The sequence below is a fragment of the Phocoena sinus genome, chromosome 4 (genome assembly GCF_008692025.1).
Source record: "Phocoena sinus isolate mPhoSin1 chromosome 4, mPhoSin1.pri, whole genome shotgun sequence".
NCBI classification, from domain to species: domain Eukaryota; kingdom Metazoa; phylum Chordata; class Mammalia; order Artiodactyla; family Phocoenidae; genus Phocoena; species Phocoena sinus.
Window position 1 is genome coordinate 74,469,525 of NC_045766.1, and position 19,942 is coordinate 74,489,466.

Here is a 19,942-nt window from a genome sequence, read left to right on the forward strand (position 1 = left end):
ACTATGAATCACTTTCATTTGCACTTGGGTGGCACACACAGACTCTTTCAAAGCCTGATATGTCTGCAGAGTCTAGTCCAGATTCCTGGAGTCCACAATATGTTGCGTAAACTTATGAGATCCATCCCAAATGGCCTGCCAATTTTCTAACAAAGTTGCCAAATAAAACATCAGAATGAAGGTAACAACACACAGGGAGGCTTATTTGGCACTTTTGGATAGAGAAATGCCTTTGAATACTTCTCCAGGCAACAAAATTGTTGCTTTCTTTCCAAATGCTGGGTAAAATGTGTTATGTAATAATAACGCAATATTTTCACCTTGTCAAAGGCTTTCATATATTTGGAGGAAGAGCAAAAAAAATTACTCTTTTCTTTCTACCAGAAGTTTTAATTAGAAAACAAAAGACCACCAGAAATAATATCTTTAGTATAGTATATTTATAGGAATGCATAACTTGAGATGTACATTTTGAAGTTTCATCCATAACTTATAACATTTACTGTAGTAATAATAACAAGACAGCAGGTCATCACTTTACATCACACATGAGTGATTTTGACTTACAAATAAAATATTTACAACCTACCTTTACAAAACGACGTTGTGTGCATACAAAATGAACAACTGCAGAAAAATTTAAAAATAATGAGACAACCAAAAACCCAGAAGATACACTTAAGGCAGACCAGCAAGACACCGAAATACTTAAGGCTGTGGAATTCTTCTGCACCTTGAAAATATAGAGCTATTTATCAATACTGTGGAGTGATTTTAAATCAATTGTTACAAGCCTGATGGAAGTACATACTTATATGTATATGTATATGCATAATGGTCCCTATGGGGAAACCTGTCCACTTACGGATAAGGCCCTTTATCTGAATGGCCAGAGATGCCCACCCCAAACTCTCAAAAGCCTTGGTGGGGAGGGGTCACTCAAAACCAAGCGGTGCCAGTGAAGTTTGCAAACCAGCTGTTAAATATTCAAATATAAAGATCCTTCTGACTCCAGGTAAAAGGAATTACCTATATGATGGTCCCACTATGTTTCAAGCTTTGTTCATTTGGCTTTGTAGACTTCAAAAGACAGCAAATAATTCCCCAGTGAGTAGAATCTAACTCTACCTATCAGCCCTAATGGTTCTGAATGGCCCTAGATGGTTTTCTACTAGAAAAACTGACACACCTGGGCTGTCTTCAACCGGATAGATCTCTGCATAAGAGCAATAACATATACATACATATTATACACTATATACATGTACAGAGGTACATATATCCATATTTTCCAACAGTTTGCGCTTTGATCACTACTGTTCTCTGACTAGGATCTCATTCTGAAGAACAGGCTTGGTTTTTTCACAGTCTTCACATTTGTCCTAACTCCTAGTTTTACCCACCTTCCCCACAGAGTAGGCCAAAGTTTGGCAGAAACAGAAGAAAAAGCACCAGGGTCAAAAAAATCAAACACAGAGATGACAGATATGGCTTAAGTTAGTAAGAGAAGATGTATGTTTTGTTAACTTCAAATTCATAACCACAGTCTTTGACATCACAGTAACAGTCTCCATAACACTCCAGGATGTGGCTTCATTTCTTGACGGAAATCAGGCATTGATGGAACTATTATACTAGCTATTCCTGGGCTAGCAAATTCGCTTGCTTAAATTAAGCCTCAGGATCGGGACTCTGAGAATTGTCATTTGCACTCTTTTCTACCACCCTCCATTTTCTCAGCCACCCTCACTATCTGAAATAACATTTATCTGAATAAACAGTTAATCTTGATCATTTGAATAAACAGTAAATCTGACAACATTTTAGAATCTCCCAGTAAATAAGCTGACAGGAAACACAATAGCCCATGAGTATTAATTTCAGTCTTTCCATAAATGTCCCTTAAAGATGAAAATTTGTCGTAGAGTAATTGTTTTTTCCTCTCCTCTAACTTCTACATGTACTGAAAATGAGGAAGAAATGTCTTTCATAGAAAATACGGCCTGTGCTATTTCTGTGTTCTACTATTGTTCTATAGATTTCTCACATGCACAATATTCTCTATGAAAGACGTCTAATGCTATGGACAAATTTCAGCCGTTTTTAATCCTCTAGAATTAATGAAACAACTAAGAGCCTTATAGTTTTTAGAAAATGGATATTAATGTGGTAGCTCCCCTTTTCTTAGTGGAGAACTGGTAAACCTTATCCTTCCTAACTCCAACCTGGGTTTAATCATTCATTTCCAAATGATCCCTAGATTTTAAATAGTTAAGAAAAACTGTAATGTAAATAAATACACTGAAAGCCCACATACTATGTTTGCCTAACCCAGACTCCACAGAGATGCTACACAGGAGAGAAATAAATAAGGCCCACATTCCTCAAAACTGAACAAGGAAGTGGTGAGTTTGCACTTTTGCCCTACTACAGAGACACCTTATGTTTGAAATATTTCCTCTTCTATCAAATTCATGGGACAAGGTTTTAGTTAATACACAGAAATAACCACCATCTAGTTTATGACATATTTGCTCCCTCATATTCTCACAAATCTAAATTTCCATGCTCTTCCACAGGGCAAGAAAAAAGTAATGACTGGGCTCCCCTGGTGGCACGGTGGTTGAGAGTCTGCCTACCGATGCAGGGGACACGGGTTCGTGCCCCGGTCCGGTAAGATCCCACATGCCGCGGAGCGGCTGGGCCTGTGAGCCATGGCCGCTGAGCCTGCGCGTCCAGAGCCTGTGCTCCGCAACGGGAGAGGCCGCAACAGTGAGAGGCCCGCGTACCGCAAAAAAAAAAAAAAAAAAAGTAATGACTAACTCACGGGCACTAAATCATGGAGACTATGGAAAAGCAAATATGCTACTCCTGAAACGCCTAATTATCTTTAAAAAAAAAATCCAAGGTTTTCCCTCTGAAAACTATAAGAGTCCAATTCATTTCTACACCTGTACGTTTAATTTGCCTCATTATAGATACCTGTGAGAATCTGAAGAAATGAGTTATGATATCAGAAAATGTTTTATTCTCACTTCTGCCCTCCCAGTGAGGAAAGTGGCTGTTTGGGCTCTTCTCTGTCAATTTTTCTAGAGCATAAAGCTTGAGAAGAGTGTCACGGTTGCTTTGGAGGGCATCTAACTCTTTGCTTCTGCCATAAGACATACTGGAGAAAACAGTTTATTGACAAACACTTCATCAGCTCTCCTAACCTTTTTCTGTACACAAGCTTTTAAATGATTGAAATTACAGGCTAAGACCAAATAACATGCAGACAAAGAGCACCTAGTACTTCCAATTAAAATTAATTTATAGAATTTAATCTCATGGGTTTTCAAATGGTATCTAAAGACATGAATATTGAAATCCTGGAATGTTCAAAGTTACTATCGATAAAATTCTTAGCACTGGCAGTGTGTAGCACTTTAAAAAAATCAAAGTATTTTCTAGATATCCCAACTAAGGTATTTTCCCAACATTCCTATGAGATTAATTCCTCCCTCTATCCCCCCAACTCCCATTTTAACAATGGGGACATTTGGGGCAGAAAAAACAAAGACTTTCTGTAAGAAAGGACGAATCAGGAATAGCTGAGGTTGAAACTCAAGAATTCCTGGGCTCACCCTATGTTCAGATGGTTTCATTTAGAAGATATTTTAAAATAAAGAAAAAATGCTGCAGTATCAGTCAATCTAAATACAATGAACTTCTTTATCTCCCAACCTCCCCTCTGAAAGGCACTACTATTTATAAAGACTTGTGAACCACAAAGCGGTGCAGCCAGCTTTTCCTCTGCTTCCTCTACTCCCCCAAGAGTGTTTATGGCTGTCAGAGACCTGAAGGACACCTCCAACGTTATGATTTTTTTCTTAAAAATTTTCCTACATTCAGCTGTAAGTGGATATAAATCTATTTAATTTGAAACAAATATAAAAGATGAAGTAAATTATTATACCTTAGAAAAATTATTGTGGGTTGTCCCTGATCGTTTCCTTCTTTTTGCATCCCACCCTTACAAAACAAAACCCCCCCAAAACCCTATGCAATGAATATAAGCCAAGCAAGAAACTTGTGACCTTAACCAACATTTATTTTTCCCATTTCAACTGGAAGTTCACTCTTACTAATTCCTAGTTAAGTTTTGATTGCGAGAACTACCATAATTATAGTAGAAGGGGACTATTTCCTTGTCTCTCCCCTCTTCTCTATCACAAATACTGTATGCGTACATATATCCTATTAATAAATATCTCTGTCAAAATAGGTACAAGAAAGTGGTTCCTAATCCTTCATCCCTCACCACAGTTGCCCACAGAGCAACCTAAAGTGTATTTCCCAACCCCATCTTCTGGGATTCCTTGTTATTTCCAACTTGCTATGGAGAATTCTTGAACCAGGAATGCTATCATCTTATCCCTGTTGCGAAGGACCAGGAGCTTTGCACATAGGATGACTCCTTGTTAGTTTTCTTCAGTTATCAAACTATATAAAATATACACCCTTTCTTTTGGGGCCTCTATTAAATCCATTCTACTCTAATGATTGTAGATTTGGGTCCAGTTAACAAAGTCATACTACTTTTCATTTCTCTGTCCCTCCTCTCCTGTCTCTTCACTTCCCCAACAGGTGTACTTGGGGGAGATTCCAAACAACCTCCCATCTGGACCATCCCAACTCTGATGTAAAACCTGGTATAAAAGCTTTGGCTCTGCCTAATACTCTGTCAACTGCCCTCCTGACAACACGACTTCATTAACGCTCTCCTGTGCGGTCTGGACACCATTGTCCTTCTCAAGCAGAAACTCAGCTTGTCTCCTACATGGTCATAAAAATTCACAATGACTCAGCAGGGAGCTCTTTATTCATCATCCACAGTGGATGGAACAGAACTTGCCAAGCCACACTGTACAGATATTTGGAATCCTCAGTGCCTGTAATCTATCCCATGATGTGCCCTAGGGACCAGGCTTTCTTCTTTTATGTTGTATCTTATAATGAAGACATATTTACTAAAAGAGTTTTTAGTAAATATGTTTTAAATTTCAAAATATTGTATCATATAGTATTTGTATATACCTATGGGTTTGAATGAAGAATATAAAGGGTTAGTCAAGAGAGAGCTCTGAGGAAGGGAGCCTTGATGACCCAGGGCCATATGAAAACTAGGAAACAAATACAGTCGGAGTCAGTTTCCACGTATTTGGTTAATCCTGAAAATACATAAGTGCTATCTAGTCTTATTGCTTGTACTTTCTACTAATTTATTAATCTATAATCTTGGATGGGATGAGGTGGAGGGTGGAGGAGGAAATTGACTTTGTTACCAATGGAAAAGAATGATGAGTATTTTTAATTCTACATTTCCACTGTGGGAATAAGTGTTTTTATATATTAAAGTTCGGGCTTAGTTTCCAGCATTCCTCTTCCTTAAGACTGGTTTGTAGTTCTATTTATCCTTCATAAACGTTTCTGCTTGCACTTCTCTGCTGCACAATTTTACTTTCCTCGATCCTACTACAGGAGAGAAGCGATGCCATTAAACCTGATTTGGACAAACAGTTAAGCTATATTTTTAAAATATCATTCGCGTAACAGCAATTTTAGAAACACATTCTCGGAAACAAAGGGTGGATCACGTACAAATACAAAAACAAAAACTCTTTCCCAAAAACTAAAAAAACGAAAGAAAGGAAGAAAAAGCCATGAAATGCCCAGGTTTAATTTTTTTTTTCCCACCAGTGGAAAAAAGGGCAGTTCATAATCATCTTGTACAGAGAATATACACCAGAAAGCAGTGTTGGTCTCAAAGTGCAATTAGTCCTTTTAGCCCAGGGAAATATTGGTGGCTGAGAGGTGATAGATATTGCAATCACAGTTAAAACTCAATGCTCTGTTAGGGTGATGTACCAGATTTTATTCCATGGCTTCAGAAAGGACTTGGGACCAGGCCTTTAAAAGGCCTATATGGCTGCCTCCTTTTGGTAAGCACCCCTTCACTTCCATAAGGGGTTAGAAATAAAGCAGGCCAGCTTTCGGAGGACTGCACTCTGCAGCGGCAGAAAACATCAGAAAGCATTGTTATGTTGTTCACAGGAACTGTAGGAAAGGTTTCTATTTGCACTTTTGTATGAACCTGTTTTATTTGTTACCTATTTGAAACCAAGTGTAGACATAAAAAATAGCCCCACACCTCTTACTGTATTTGGACTTATTTCCTGGCAGGCTTTCCTGCCAGATGAACTCTGAGCTGCCAGTGAATCTGGGGACAGCATTTCATAAACAGAACCTAGGTTAGTCAAATACCTGTGACTGAGAGAAAAATCTTCTCATTCACAGATTGCGAAAGGGTAACATTGCTTTCTCTTAATGCACAGGTTCTGGTAAAAGAGTTCTATACAAGATTTATAAAATGCTCTAAAAAACCTGACATCTAATTGTGCTTAGTCAAAACAATGTAATGCTTCAGTAAATAAGTCACTGTCTTAACTGGAGTACTCAAAGTTACTTATGATTGATTTCATATATATCTCTATATTATAAAACTCCGAAAGCTGAATGTGATCTATTTTACTGTATGTGTACATGTATCCTATTAAGAAACTATATCTAAGTAATCTAATCCAGTATAGTTGACATACATGACATCTCTGTTAAATAGAACTTTTTGCTTAAAATTTCAGCCAAGGCGGAAACGTTTTATACTCACTTCAGTGAGCTGAAGTTTTGCCCAGTTAACCACTCATTTTGGAACACGCAATTAAAATTTCATAACAGCTGCTATTCTTCTTATCTTTGCGTCTCTTTTGAATACTTTCCGTGACTCTTTGCATCTGTATCCCTTCTGGATGACCTTCTGAAAAGTCCCTGGATTTAGGGTGATTTTACTGCTGCTCAGACCCTGAAAAATCACTGAGGAGGTTTAAGAGGTACATCTCTCAATCCGGAAAACCGCGTGGAGTGAAATAATGAACAGAATTATTTACAGACACATTCAGTCTTGCTTTGGTTCACACTGCACTTCCATGTGAAACCTCGAGGGCTGGGAGATGGCTACGTCCCTTGGTTTACCCGGTTGACAATGTAGCTCTTGACATTGGGAATAGGCCGAACATCGTTCTGGTGCTTGCGGCGCTCTATGAAGCATGCCAGGCGGGAGGTGTCCAGGGGGATTTTGGAGTAGCTGCCATTGTGGGGCTGCAGCCATGGATGCTGCAGGCAGGTGGCTGCCGTGGGCCGCCTCCGAAAGTCTTCCTGTAGGATCACATTGATGAAATCTCTGGCAGCATTGCTCACGCCACAGAAGTACTCATGGGGGAAGCTGAAATCCACCCTGCATACGTTGATACATGTCTCCTCCTTGCTCTCATCCAAGAAAGGGGAGACCCCGCTCAGCATGACATATGTCAAAACCCCGATGCTCCAGATATCAGTGCCCAGGGACACAGGGATGCCTTGGATCACTTCTGGGGCAGCAAACTCAGGGTTCCCAAGCAGGTGGTGGATGTGGAAGTGACCTGAGATCTGGACAGCATCCTCTAAGTCAATGAGCTTCACTCGAGGCACTGGAATCCGAAGGTCAATGAGCAGGTTTTCAGGCTGCAGAGATCCAAGGAGGTGGGGATAAGAGAAGGCAAGTTCAGCTCTCTGTTTTGACTACCAGTAGGACTCCATCCATTCAGACACGGTTCTGCCATTCTTTGATAAAGCCTGTAGTATATGGGACTTTCCCTATATTCAAACTGAACTAAACTCTGAGGTTAAATGGTACTTTAGGGAAGTTGTTTGACATTGGAAATCATGTCTTCTTAACTAGCCCTTACTTCTGCACTAAATCAAGAAAAGGATAAATTATTTATTTTGGAGAACAGGGGCTTCTTTTTGAAAAAGATGGTGACATTTAGTGGATTCCTTCTATAAAGTTAGACAAAGTGGTTAAAGCCTCCCTACCTTCTCTAACCCCAGGTGCCATGTGACTCTGGAGTGTTCTCACTAATTCACAAATAACACACTTAAATTGTGACAACCCATTTTGTGTTTAATATTCACAGGGATTCTAATGTAAGTAAATAAAATGAGAATTTACCTCCCTCAAGGGTAATGACTGGCAGGTTAGACTTAACGATTTCCCTGCTAGGGTTGCTACTTCTTATTACCTTTATGTCCAAATGTGCAACCCTGCAGTTGTGAAGGTACTGCAGGGCTTCCATGATGTCTCGTATGTAGAAAGCTACTTTTTCTTCCATCAGCTCATCGTGATTCATAAGGTAGTCTAAGAGTCGGCCGTCATCCATCCTGAAAATAGGGAGGAAAAGGCAAAGGAAATACGTTTATAAAGAAAACAGAAAAATAACACACACAAAAATCTGTAAGTTTGCTAACATTTCTCCTACTCCCTATTATAAATGAAGATAAATGTTGCAACACATGCATATTTTAGTTAGAGCCCAAAGTTAGTACAATGTTCAGAACTTATATTAAAAAGATAGATAGATAGATACATGCACGTTTCAGGGAAGAAATCTGTATAACCTTAAGACACATTATGTTCATTAACTTTTGAAACTGCTCACAAGGAAAAAGGTCTGACACCCCTTTAAGAGAGATTAGATTGCAAAACAGAGAAAGGAGGGAGACAGAGATCTTGCAATTGTCTGAATAACTGGAATCTGGTGGCTTCAAGGAACCTCATATATGTCTTGCAAATAACTTTTACTTGTCAATTTTTAGTTGGGGAAAAATAGAAACTAGGCAAAGTTTGATCTTGACATTCTTTTTTTTTTTTTTTTTTGCGGTATGTGGGCCTCTCACTGTTGTGGCCTCTCCTGTTGCGGAGCACAGGCTCCGGACGCGCAGGCTCAGCGGCCATGGCTCACGGGCCCAGCCGCTCCGCGGCATGTGGGATCTTCCCAGACCGGGGCACGAACCCGCGTCCCCTGCATCGGCAGGCGGACTCTCAACCACTGCGCCACCAGGGAAGCCCTGATCTTGGCATTCTTGACCCCCCTTTTGAAACCCATCCCGCTTGGGCAACTTTCCAACCTTAAAAACTATATCTGAAAGCCTGGTACAAGGGGCCAGCCAGACCTGGATTCAAATCCTGGTTCTGCCACTAACAGGTTGGTGGCTTGGAGCAAGTCATTTAAACTCCCTGTGTTTTGGTTTCTTCATCTTTAGAGTAACGACAACAATACCTATTTCATTATGAGGATTGTCCAAGGGTCAAGTGAGACAATGAGGCATTTAAGCATAATTGGTAGCAATAGCAAGTGTGCAATAAATGGCAACACTTTTCAGGCTCTCTGGGCCCTCTTTAGCAGGGAGTGACCAGATTTCAGGCAGCTGGTCTCTAATATGCATTTTGGGCCATTGAGGCCCATCCCCAGGAAAGGCCCAGGCAGAGGAGCCTGAGCCAGAGTCAGAAACTACGTTTGAACACAGCTGGCATCCCCCTGCCAAGTTTCCATTCTCTTCTCTAGCTTGTTCCTTCCCACAAACTTGTTCTCTTCTCCCACTTTCCTTGACAGGATTAAAGGCTAGGTCCCATGAAGGCCTCCTTTGCCTTCCTCTGACCCTGCCAGGGTGGGAGAGGGGTGGTGAGCACGGAGTGGAGTAGGACTGGGCTTGTTAGATGCAGCCCCCTGAACTTCTTAGAGCGTTTTAGGGAGAAGTTAACAGTAGCTCTACTCTGAGACCAGAAAGTCTCAGCCACCAAGTTCATCCTTAGAGCGCTTAGATAATGCAGATGCCCAGGTCCCTCCCTAGACTAGGGAATCAGAACCTCAGTTGCCTGGTAGAGAAAAGCTCTACCAGCAAGTTAGATGGCCACCAAAGGGGTACCCACAGTCATGGCATAACCAGGGTTTAGCTCAGGTACTGCCTCTCCACAAATCTTCCCTGAACCTCAAGTCCAGCCAAGCCCCTCTCTATGTTCTCACACAACTCTCTCCAAAATATGCATTTACCAGGCTATGCTGAAATCATTCATTTACCTATGGACTTTCTCATTAGACTTCTAACTCCTCAAGGGCAAGAAATATAACATTTAGGGCCTCCCTGGTGGCGCAGTGGTTGAGAGTCCGCCTGTAGATGCAGGGGACACGGGTTCGTGCCCTGGCCCGGGAAGATCCCACATGCTGCGGAGTGGCTGGGCCCATGAGCCATGGCCGCTGAGCCTGTGCGTCCGGAGCCTGTGCTCCGCAACGGGAGAGGCCACAACAGTGAGAGGCCCACGTACCGCAAAAAAAAAAAAAAAAGAAAGAAAGAAAGAAAGAAAGAAAGAAATATAACGTTTCATCTTTGTTCCTGCCACCCAGGCCCAGGTCTACACAGTGGGTGGCACATAGTGAGTGCTCAGTAAATGCAATATTCATCTCAGTTAATCCCTGCAACATCTCTGAGAAGTGGAAACATCTTCAGAAATCACAGATAAGGACCCTGAGGCCCAGGAAACTAAGTACACTGTCCCAAATCACAGAGCTGGAATTAGAGCCCAGGTTCTCCATGCCAAGAACAGCTTCTTTCCATTACTCTGTGGCAGCCTGGTAGTCAACACCTTCCCTCACAATGGTAATTGACAAGTCTGAAGAGGCAAAGGTTCTGGGTCTGCTGTACCACCTTGGTTGATACACAAGTGACAATACTTTTTATTGGAACTCAAGTACAACATGTTGTCACTTGTAAACAAACATAGTTCACTGTCAACAGAATGTACCTTTTGAGTTAGGAAGCTCTTATGAAAGGCTGTTTGTAAACGTATTTATGAAATCCAAAGTGACAATCTTAACTATACTCCAATAAAAATTAAAAAAAAAAAGAACTGGACTAAATAGTAAAGCATGAGGTCAGAGTAAGTGGTTAATGTGCATATAAATTAAACTTATTTTTATCAATTGAAAAAAAAGAAAAACAAAGTGACAACTTACCAGCTACTACACAGCTATAGAAAGTTAAGTATCACAAAAGGATTACAATTACTAACAGTGATGGTTTTGTCTCCTCTTGTTTCTTTTCAACCAGTTAAAAAATGTAGCCTAAGATGTTTGCATTTTGGCTTTCTGTTTTTCATCATAAATAAATTTACAGAAAGTTACTGCTTCAAACCCCTCCCTCCCCCCCACACACACCTAGACTAACAAGCACACAAGAGCAAGACTAAAATGACAGTTGAAAGGTGTAAAGGGAGGTGCTTCTCCACGGAACGTAGGTTCATGTGGAGCCAGACACAGCACTGGTCTTCGGTGTAAATGTCTATCTCCTCTCCAGGCGCAGGGCCTCATGAGCACCAATCAGACAACATTTCTACGAGGGCTCCATACTTCTGAAAAGATCGTTCTCTTTGGCCTCTGTAAGATCTCCCTAAACCACAGAGCACGATCTCTGTTCTTAGCCTGGGGAAGAAGTGGGAAGGATGTGACCTTATTGGTCTATTCTGGGGCCCAGTACGTAGCCCCAAGTATATGGCTGCCTGAGTCCCTAGAAAATCTGGAATGAGTGGAAGGTTTTGAGGGTAAGATTCTACCCTTAAAGGAATTTCTTGGGTGGTAGATTGGGGATGCTATGGCAGTGGATAGATGCACAAACCCCTCTCTTTATTTCAACTCCACCCCTGTCAATAAGCCCATTGTCCATAAGCTTTTCCTAAACTCCTGCCCAGCCCAAGAGTCCATAAGAGAAAGAAGATGAAAACTGGAGTGAGAGAGATGTGGGTTCAAGTCCCAGCTTCTCCATTTCATAGTTTTAAGGAGCTACTTTTTTTATTGCCGTACGTGGGCCTCTCACTGTTGTGGCCTCTCCCATTGCGGAGCACAGGCTCCGGATGCGCAGGCTCAGCAGCCATGGCTCACGGGCCCAGCCGCTCCACGGCATGTGGGATCTTCCCGGACCGGGGCACAAACCTGTGTCCCCTGCATCGGCAGGTGGACTCTCAACCGCTGCGCCACCAGGGAAGCCCTAAGGAGCTACTTTTAATGATCTTCCTTATCCTTGACTTTCTGATCTATAAAATGGGAATAACATTTTTATACAGTGGAGGGGAGAGTGCATGTTACATACAACACTCTGTAAACTAGAAGACATTGTATGAAATGTAACTGCCATTTCCATTAATTGTGGGCAAGAAATTACCCAAATAGCTGGGGACCACCTTCGAGAGATGACGCCTGTACTTACAGTTCCAAAATCAGGATGTAGGAAGTGGGGGACTCATAGGTGTCATGGAGAGTGATGTATTGGGGATGCTGCAGGTGCTGAAGTAGGGCAGCCTCGTGGGCAGCCTGTTCTTTTTTCTTCATTTTTTTGCTAACAAATTTCACAGCGACATCTTTGCGAGTAGCTTTGTGAATGCACTTCTTTACTATGGAGAACCGGCCTCTGGAAAACAAAAGGAAGAAAGTGTTTTGCCAAGATTCCTCAATGAACTAGGTATCATTTTATTGAAGGATATGAGAAGTTTTATCTGAAGTGATTAGACAGTAACATTTTATTAGGAATCTACTTTTCTGTACTTTTAATTATAATGTTATCATTCAGAAAAGCCATCTTTCCTTTCTTAGCATTTTAGGGTTATTTGAGATGCAAAAAACTAAATAATATTTTTAGTCAATATATTTTTCTGTCATTTTGAACATCAACCACAGGTTCAGTTTTCTTTTCTGAACAGAATATATTTCTATAAAATATTACAGTGACAATGTTAAAGAAGGAGGAATTCTGCTTTATGGTAATTTCAAATCATTTTCTGAAGAGGAAATTTTTTCATTTTATTTTATATTTATGATCCTTCTGTTACCCAAAATTTCCAATATACACAAAAGTAGAGAGAATAGTAGAACAGATCTTCTGTGTACCCAGCAGCCAGCTTCAACAATTATCAACGTTTTGCCAACCTTTCATCTATTCTTTTCCCACCTCCTGCCCTTTTTTTTCTGGAGTGTTTTTTTTTTTTTTTGCAGTACGCGGGCCTCTCACTGTTGTGGCCTCTCCCGTTGCGGAGCACAGGCTCTGGACGCGCAGGCTCAGCGGCCATGGCTCACGGGCCCAGCCGCTCCGCGGCATGTGGGTTCTTCCCGGACCGGGGCACGAACCCGTGTCCCCTGCATCGGCAGGTGGACTCTCAACCACTGCGCCACCAGGGAAGCCCAAGTGCATGTTATTTCTTGCATAAATACTTGGTTTGCATCTCTAGTTGACAAGGACATTTGAAAATATATAACCACCATGCCACTTTTGTATCTAACAAAATTAACTATAGCTGAAATAGACAGAATGGTTCCCAGACTCCCCTGCAGGCCTATGGAAGGTAGTAAGAGAGTGAGATAGATGGAGAAACTGGTCAGCAATGGAAGCAGAGAGAGGGAGGGTCAAAGAGGTGATAAGGCAGCATCACCCAAAGCCTGTTCATGAGGTGCCCTGACCCAAGAGCAGAGGAATGAGCAGTCCAAAGGGCAGTCCACTCCTCTAGCGGAAACGAAAGCATCAGACACCATGGCCGCTACTAAGATTGTCCAACAGACGCCTTGACCTGGCTCTGTGTTCACCAAGCAACTTCCTGATAATAATAATTTCTTTTTTTACTATAGATTTTCCCCAAAGAAGAGAAAGCCCTAATTAATAAAGCAAGTATTAGACAAATATTAATCAAATGCCTATTACATGTAAGACATCATTCTTGGCATAGTGAACAAGTATTTGGTCAAACTGGCAGCTCTGTTTTACATCATCCATCAATAAACTACCATTCTGCGTTTTAACAGCGCCCTCTCTTGTTTGTTTATTATAGGTCACCTCCTTCCAGAGGACTTTGGATACAGGAAAACAACTGATTGCTGAGGAGAGATCTCCTGGATTAGTGGTTATGTCAAGGTACTGCTACCTTAATTTTTAAAATATATTTTGTGTGCATCAAAGTTATGCATCCCCATGGTTTGAAAAGTCAATTAGCTTTAACAAAGTTTCTTATTAAAAACGATAGTGCCTCTTCCTCCACCCGTCCCCATTTTTCTTCCTCTAGAGGTAGTTTAATATATCACTTCAGTGTATTTTGCTGATTATTTAGGTATTTACTTCTATGACTCTAAATATAGTATGTTTTGTATGGCTATTTCTTGATTTTTCAGTTTTAGTTATTATCTGTTGACATCCCACTATAGAAGATGAGATTTTAGTCTCTTTCCTTCCTTTGTTCCCATCACATAACCACTTTTCCCATCCCCTGTCCCCCCAAGAGAATTATATTGTAATCAATATTCAGTGTTTCCATTATTGCAACTATGTCAGTGTTGGTCACAGTTAAACCTCTAGTAAACTATGACTGTTCTTCCTTTTTGTGGTAAAATGCATTCTTCAATCTTTTCTGAAAAAGAGTGCATGGGAAATAAGTTGTTTGAGATTTGCATATCTAAAACATGCTTATTCTACATTGATATTTGATTGTTAGTTTCTCTGGGTATAATTCTAGGTTGAAAAAATTTTTGAAGGAATTATTCTATTGCCTTCTAACTTCTAGTGTGATTGATGATGTTAACTGTTAATGTTCAAAGCATTATTATTCCTAATCCTTTGCATATGATTCTTATAAAAATATTTAGCTCTCTCCTCACTGAGATTTCTCCCATATTCTTTAGCTCAAATGGACACTTTCTGTAGTTCCGCTGGCCAGAAATATGGGATTCTGTCGAGTTTTAGCCTCTGGCATCCTCATACACTTCCACATGAATGCCCTTGTGGGTAAAAGAGTAAGAGAGGGGCTTCCCCGGTGGCGCAGTGGTTGAGAGTCCGCCTGCCGATGCAGGGGACACAGGTTCGTGCCCCGGTCCGGGAAGATCCCACATGCCGCGGAGCGGCTACGCCCATGAGCTATGGCCGCTGAGCCTGCACGTCCGGAGCCTGTGTTCCACAACAGGAGAGGCCGCAACAGTGAGAGGTCTGCGTACCGCAAAAAAAAAAAAAAAAAAAAGAGAGAGAGAGAAAGAAGAAAGGGGAAAAAATAGGAATCTCCCTGCTCTCTTCCTGTCTTCTGGCCATAAAGATGGATTTCTCTTGGAGATTGTGCTCTCTGTGCCTGCTGCACAGTTCACTGACTTAGCCCACCCTTGGGTTAAAGCTAAGAGATCAGGAGAAAAAACAAAAAACACAAAAAAACCCCTCAGAACATAATAACTCAGAAAACTCACTGCCACTGTCCTTGTCTTTTTTCAGGTGTTAACTTCCCTCCCCAATCTCTCTGTTACTTACTTTTCAGAATGCTCAGATAGCTGCTATCTGTATTTCATCCACGGATTCTAGTTGTAGCCAGTGGGAGAGAAAGGCTACAATGGGCTTACTCCATCTTGGCCAGCATCAGAAGTTGGCTCATTTTAAAAGCTGGGGACTAAAAAGCTGTTTGGAAGCTCTGCGTGTGTGGGTGGAGCCTGTCAACTCGACCTTCACTGTAGGGTGATCTGAATGGACTGTTTTGTCAGGGGAAACTCCAGAGTCAGTATCGTTAAGTCTTTCCTCTTGAGCTGGTCAGATTCTCCAGAGAAAGACCCTCCTACTTTCTGCCTGGAAGGTGAGGCCCTGGCTGTCCACCTCTGGAGGCCTGGTGGGTAGGACAGCAGGGGTCCTCAGAATCTAGCATTTATATATTCTCACAGTGGCCCTGTTTGGAGTATGGCTCCATTGCCCTCAGTTGGGCTGGTGTCCCTGAGAACAGAGGCACTCTGTTTCACCCTTTCCAGGGGATAAATCTCCAGTCTTTTCCTTGATTGGGAAGGACAATCACACAGCCACCTGAAGCTGGGGAGGAGGTCTGGAGCCACAACTTCTTCTCACACAAGGTTCAGACAACCTTCCAATTTTAGCATCTTCTTTACACATATTTCCAGAGGTACTGGATGCTTCCAACACCTGAGCCTTCTGGGAATTCTGCTGCAAAACTTACACTGGCTCTCACTTGACCCCATAACTGACTTGGACTGAGTTTCTCAGGTCTCTCAGTCATTGGTCACTTTCACCTCTTTTTCTGCTTCTAATACTTGCTATCTCTTCTTCCAGTGTCCTCATCTTTACGTGCCTGCGTAAAAAAAATCCTTTACTGTAGATTCAGTGAAGTCTCAGGAGGGAATGAAAATGGATGCCTGTATTCAACCTGCCATCCTTACCTGGAGGCCTGGTACCGCCACCTTTTTGGATCCTGTACAGGTAACCAGGTAGCATTCCCAAGGGATAAGTCTTTGGCTTCTTTAAGCTGCAATGGTGCCTATATAGTTTATTTCTGGTTAAGTATGCCATGCTCAGGTGCTCTTTGCTTCTATGGATGGGCTATAGGAGTGAAGCTATTTCTTTTTTGTTTTTTGTAATACTTATTACTGGAGACCTATTTTTAACAAGATAGTCATATAGATCTAGAATTTTAGGTTTAGGTGTGATGGAGAAAGCTGACTCACTTACATGGCCCTGGCACAGATATCTTTTATGTATCTCATGTAAGTATCTATATGTTTTATTTCCATTCTGTTAATATATAGCATTTTAAAGGATCTTCTAAAAAGATGAAGACGATACTTGGGAGAGAGGGAAAGCTTCAGGTTATTGGAGATGAAATCAAAAAAAAAATCAATTGCTTGGAACAGATCAGAAAATTGATTTCCCCTTAAGAAATATCAAAACGTCCATCTCTTCTATGTAAAACATGCCTTAGCCTATGGCTATCAACAGCAAATACAGGCCTTGGGGAGGAATTAACCGGTACATCCAGGTGGTGGAACCAATTTCATTTAGAACCAGATGGGGATTTGATTTGCTTATTATTGGGGTCATATGTAGCTTCACAAACTTTAATATCATGGAGAAAACTAGATTTCAACTACTAGAACTTATTTTTGACAAAAACTGCTATGATGAGAAACAACATATATTAGTAAAACAAGCACAGGCTTAAAGGCAGGTAGCCCAGGGTTTGAATCCTGGTTCTACACGTACTAGTTGTGGGATTTTGAGAAAGTTACTTGACCTCCTGAACCTGAGTTTCCTTTACTGGAAATCTACTCAAACACTACCTCATGGTCTTGTAAGGATTAGCTTAAATAACTTTTGTATACTATCTGCATGGTATCCAGAATACTATATTACTCAAAAAGCTTCATCATCATCGTCATCATCACCATGTAAATTTCCACTGGCTTTATCTTTTCTGTTTGGCTACACAAAGAAGATAGGAAAGTAGAGCTAAAGCTGGTTTTTGATGAAAGGAGCTGTAACAAAAGGCAGTGAATTACATTGTTACTCCTGCCTAAGAAATGGGAATAATGAACATTTTTGCTCTCTCCACAACCTCTGTCACAACCACGTAGGAAATTTTACCGTTCATTGAGAGCCATCAATCAGAGATGGAGAGGATGCTAATGGCCCGTTGCTAGGGAGTGCTCTTTTATTTACACATCACAGGAGGGTGGGTGACTTGTAAGATCTACCCACATTCTCTCACCTAGACCTCCTGGAGACCAATACCTCACAGGCATGTAAAACCTTCCCATCAACGATTTTGTGAGACAGGTGATACATTATTTTTCACTATTCTGTTAAAAGTCACATTTCTATCCTTTTTCATTTTTGAGGACACATTTTTCTAACCAAAAGAGAGACAGAGAGACCTGTATCCAACAATTAGTGCTTATGTAGTCTTCTGAAGAACACATGGAACTTCTTATGAAAATTGACCATATAGTACTCACAAAGCAAGTCCCAACAAAAATCAAGGAATCAGTACCATGTAGACCAAATTCTCCAACCACAAAGCAATTAAATTAGAAATCAGTAGTAAGAAGACAATTTTTTAAAATCTCATACATTTGGAAATTTTAAAACAGTTCTACAGTTGGGTCAAAGAAAAGAATCATAGTTGAAGGAAAAATACCTAGAACTGAATAATGAAAATGCCACATATCAGAACTCAGGATTTAGCTAAAATTGTACTTTGAAGAAATGACTGAGCCTTAAATTCTTATATTAGAAAAGTAGAAAGGCTGAGAACTTTAATGTAAGCAGTTAGAAAAAGAACCATAGAAAACACACATAAATACTCTAGTTTTTTCTTAGTATAGAGAAAATGCACTTAGGGAAAGAAACACAAAACAAGAAGTCGTTATTATCATGTGATGTTTTTAAGTGTTCATGAATAAAGGAACAGAAAACTGGGTTATTACCTTCCAATTTCATTCAGCTCCGTATAAGCTGAATCAAAATTTTCCTTCCAAGAAATGGTGGTACCATCAGCCGCAGCGTCTTTGGAAGAGAAAGAATCCATTTGTAACATTGAGAAAAAGCCATATTAAGAATAATGAACAGGTTAACAGAAAAGCCCCAGCATCACCCCGAAAGCAATTCTCATGACTAAATATGGAATCTAACTCAGTGGGAAAATGCCACAATTCTCTGAAATGTTATCTTAAAAAAATATTATCCAAGGGGAAACTGACATGACAGAGTCAGACTCCCTGTACCATCTCCATAAACGAAGGGAAAACTCCGGACCATCAGAAATGTAACTTCCGGATGTTGTCAAATAGAAATCTGCTAGAAAAAATTAAAAGGGAGAAAGAAAAACACTTTGAAAGGCCTAGAAAAGCCAGTGAGAATCAGGGCTGCAGGGAGGTTGCAGCAGAGAGGAAAGGGGAAGAGTTATATGGCCAAGGGGAAAAGGAAACGAAGGTGCTCCAAACATTCTAAAAACTGCTTTCTCACTCCTTTGTTCTCAGCATGAATGAGCTTATCTGGTGTATTGAGTGATTTAGCCTAACCCCAAATCTTCGGTGGTATTACCTTGTATGATGCATTAATTCCCTGGCAATGATTTACAAACACACACACACACACACACACACACACACAAGCACGCACACCAATATCTATCTGTGTTGACTGCTGGGGAGCAAGGCTCACAAAAAGCAGCGGTCATCCCTGGGCGGGATTTAGGCAGTGGCCTGGGAGAAGAGTAGTCAAGCCTGCAGCACGTCTCTTTTGACCCCGGTCACCTCAGGCTGCCCAGAGCACAGCTGGGCTGAGCCTGGACATGGCTTACCCATATTGAGTTCTCAGGAAATAGAGAACTGGGGCCAAGGTTTCCCAGTGAGTCACAGGCCCCTGGGAGCAGAGCTGAACCGGGCTGGCAGTGGGGAGAGGCCTGGGGAGCATTTCCGGAGCTAACCACGGGAGCGGGGCTGCAGCCCGGGGCCCTAGAGGGTCCACAGCTCCTCTTGAGACTCCAGGATGCCCTTAACCCCAAGACACAGGTTCACTGTCTTTTAACTACAGTGACCTCTCCCTGCCCCAACATACACAGTCCACTGCCCTGCACTGCCCCAAACCTTGCTATTTGGAGATTTCTTTAGGTTAACAAGTTTCCTCTTACAAAATGTCCCAGGGACCAAGGTGGCTTGATGAGCTAATGAATAGGGGGGCAAAATAAGAACAACGTTTGTAAAATACTCATGTGCAGCTAGTTAAATGCGTATCTTAGTTATTCAACACATCTACGTAAAAACATATCCATGTTGAAACAAGACATTCTGGGAGGGTTGGGGGTGGAGAAACTATTGAATCCTCATTTTGACTCAAATCCTTCAGGCAGGTTGCTTTCCTCTCCCCGTTTTAAATTGGTGAGTGGGGCTGAGGTACACTTAGGCCGGCAGGGGTTCCCAGGGAAGAGGTGGCTCGGTGTTCCTGTCTCAGAAGAGGGTTGGTAGCATCCATGTGACTCACGGCCCCTGTCTGCCCCTCTTGGTCCCTGGAGACGCACACAGGTGCCCGGGAACCTGGCAGGCCCAGGGTAGACATGGGTGGCAGCTCTAACTTGAGCCCTGTACCTTACGGAAACACCCTTTGTGAGGCCTCTGAAATGCTACTTGGCAGAAGCCGACAAGCAAATCCACGTCACCTCTAGCTCAGTGGCCTATTGACACTGCCA

At 41.6% G+C, this 19,942-nt stretch overlaps 1 protein-coding gene across 1 annotated transcript in view; it reads right to left on the minus strand.

Moving 5' to 3' along the window:
• Positions 1–425: 425 nt before the first annotated feature.
• LOC116752735 (kalirin-like) overlaps positions 426–19,942 on the minus strand; it is a 117,692-nt gene continuing 98,175 nt past the window's right edge. Inside the window, exons 23-26 of the mRNA XM_032629489.1 lie at positions 18,183–18,261; positions 12,169–12,369; positions 8,154–8,292; positions 426–7,596 (exon numbers count right to left, since the gene is read on the minus strand). Coding sequence (XP_032485380.1) covers positions 7,051–7,596; positions 8,154–8,292; positions 12,169–12,369; positions 18,183–18,261 — 965 coding nt within the window. The 3' untranslated portion in view covers positions 426–7,050. The remainder of the gene's footprint in view (positions 7,597–8,153; positions 8,293–12,168; positions 12,370–18,182; positions 18,262–19,942) is intronic.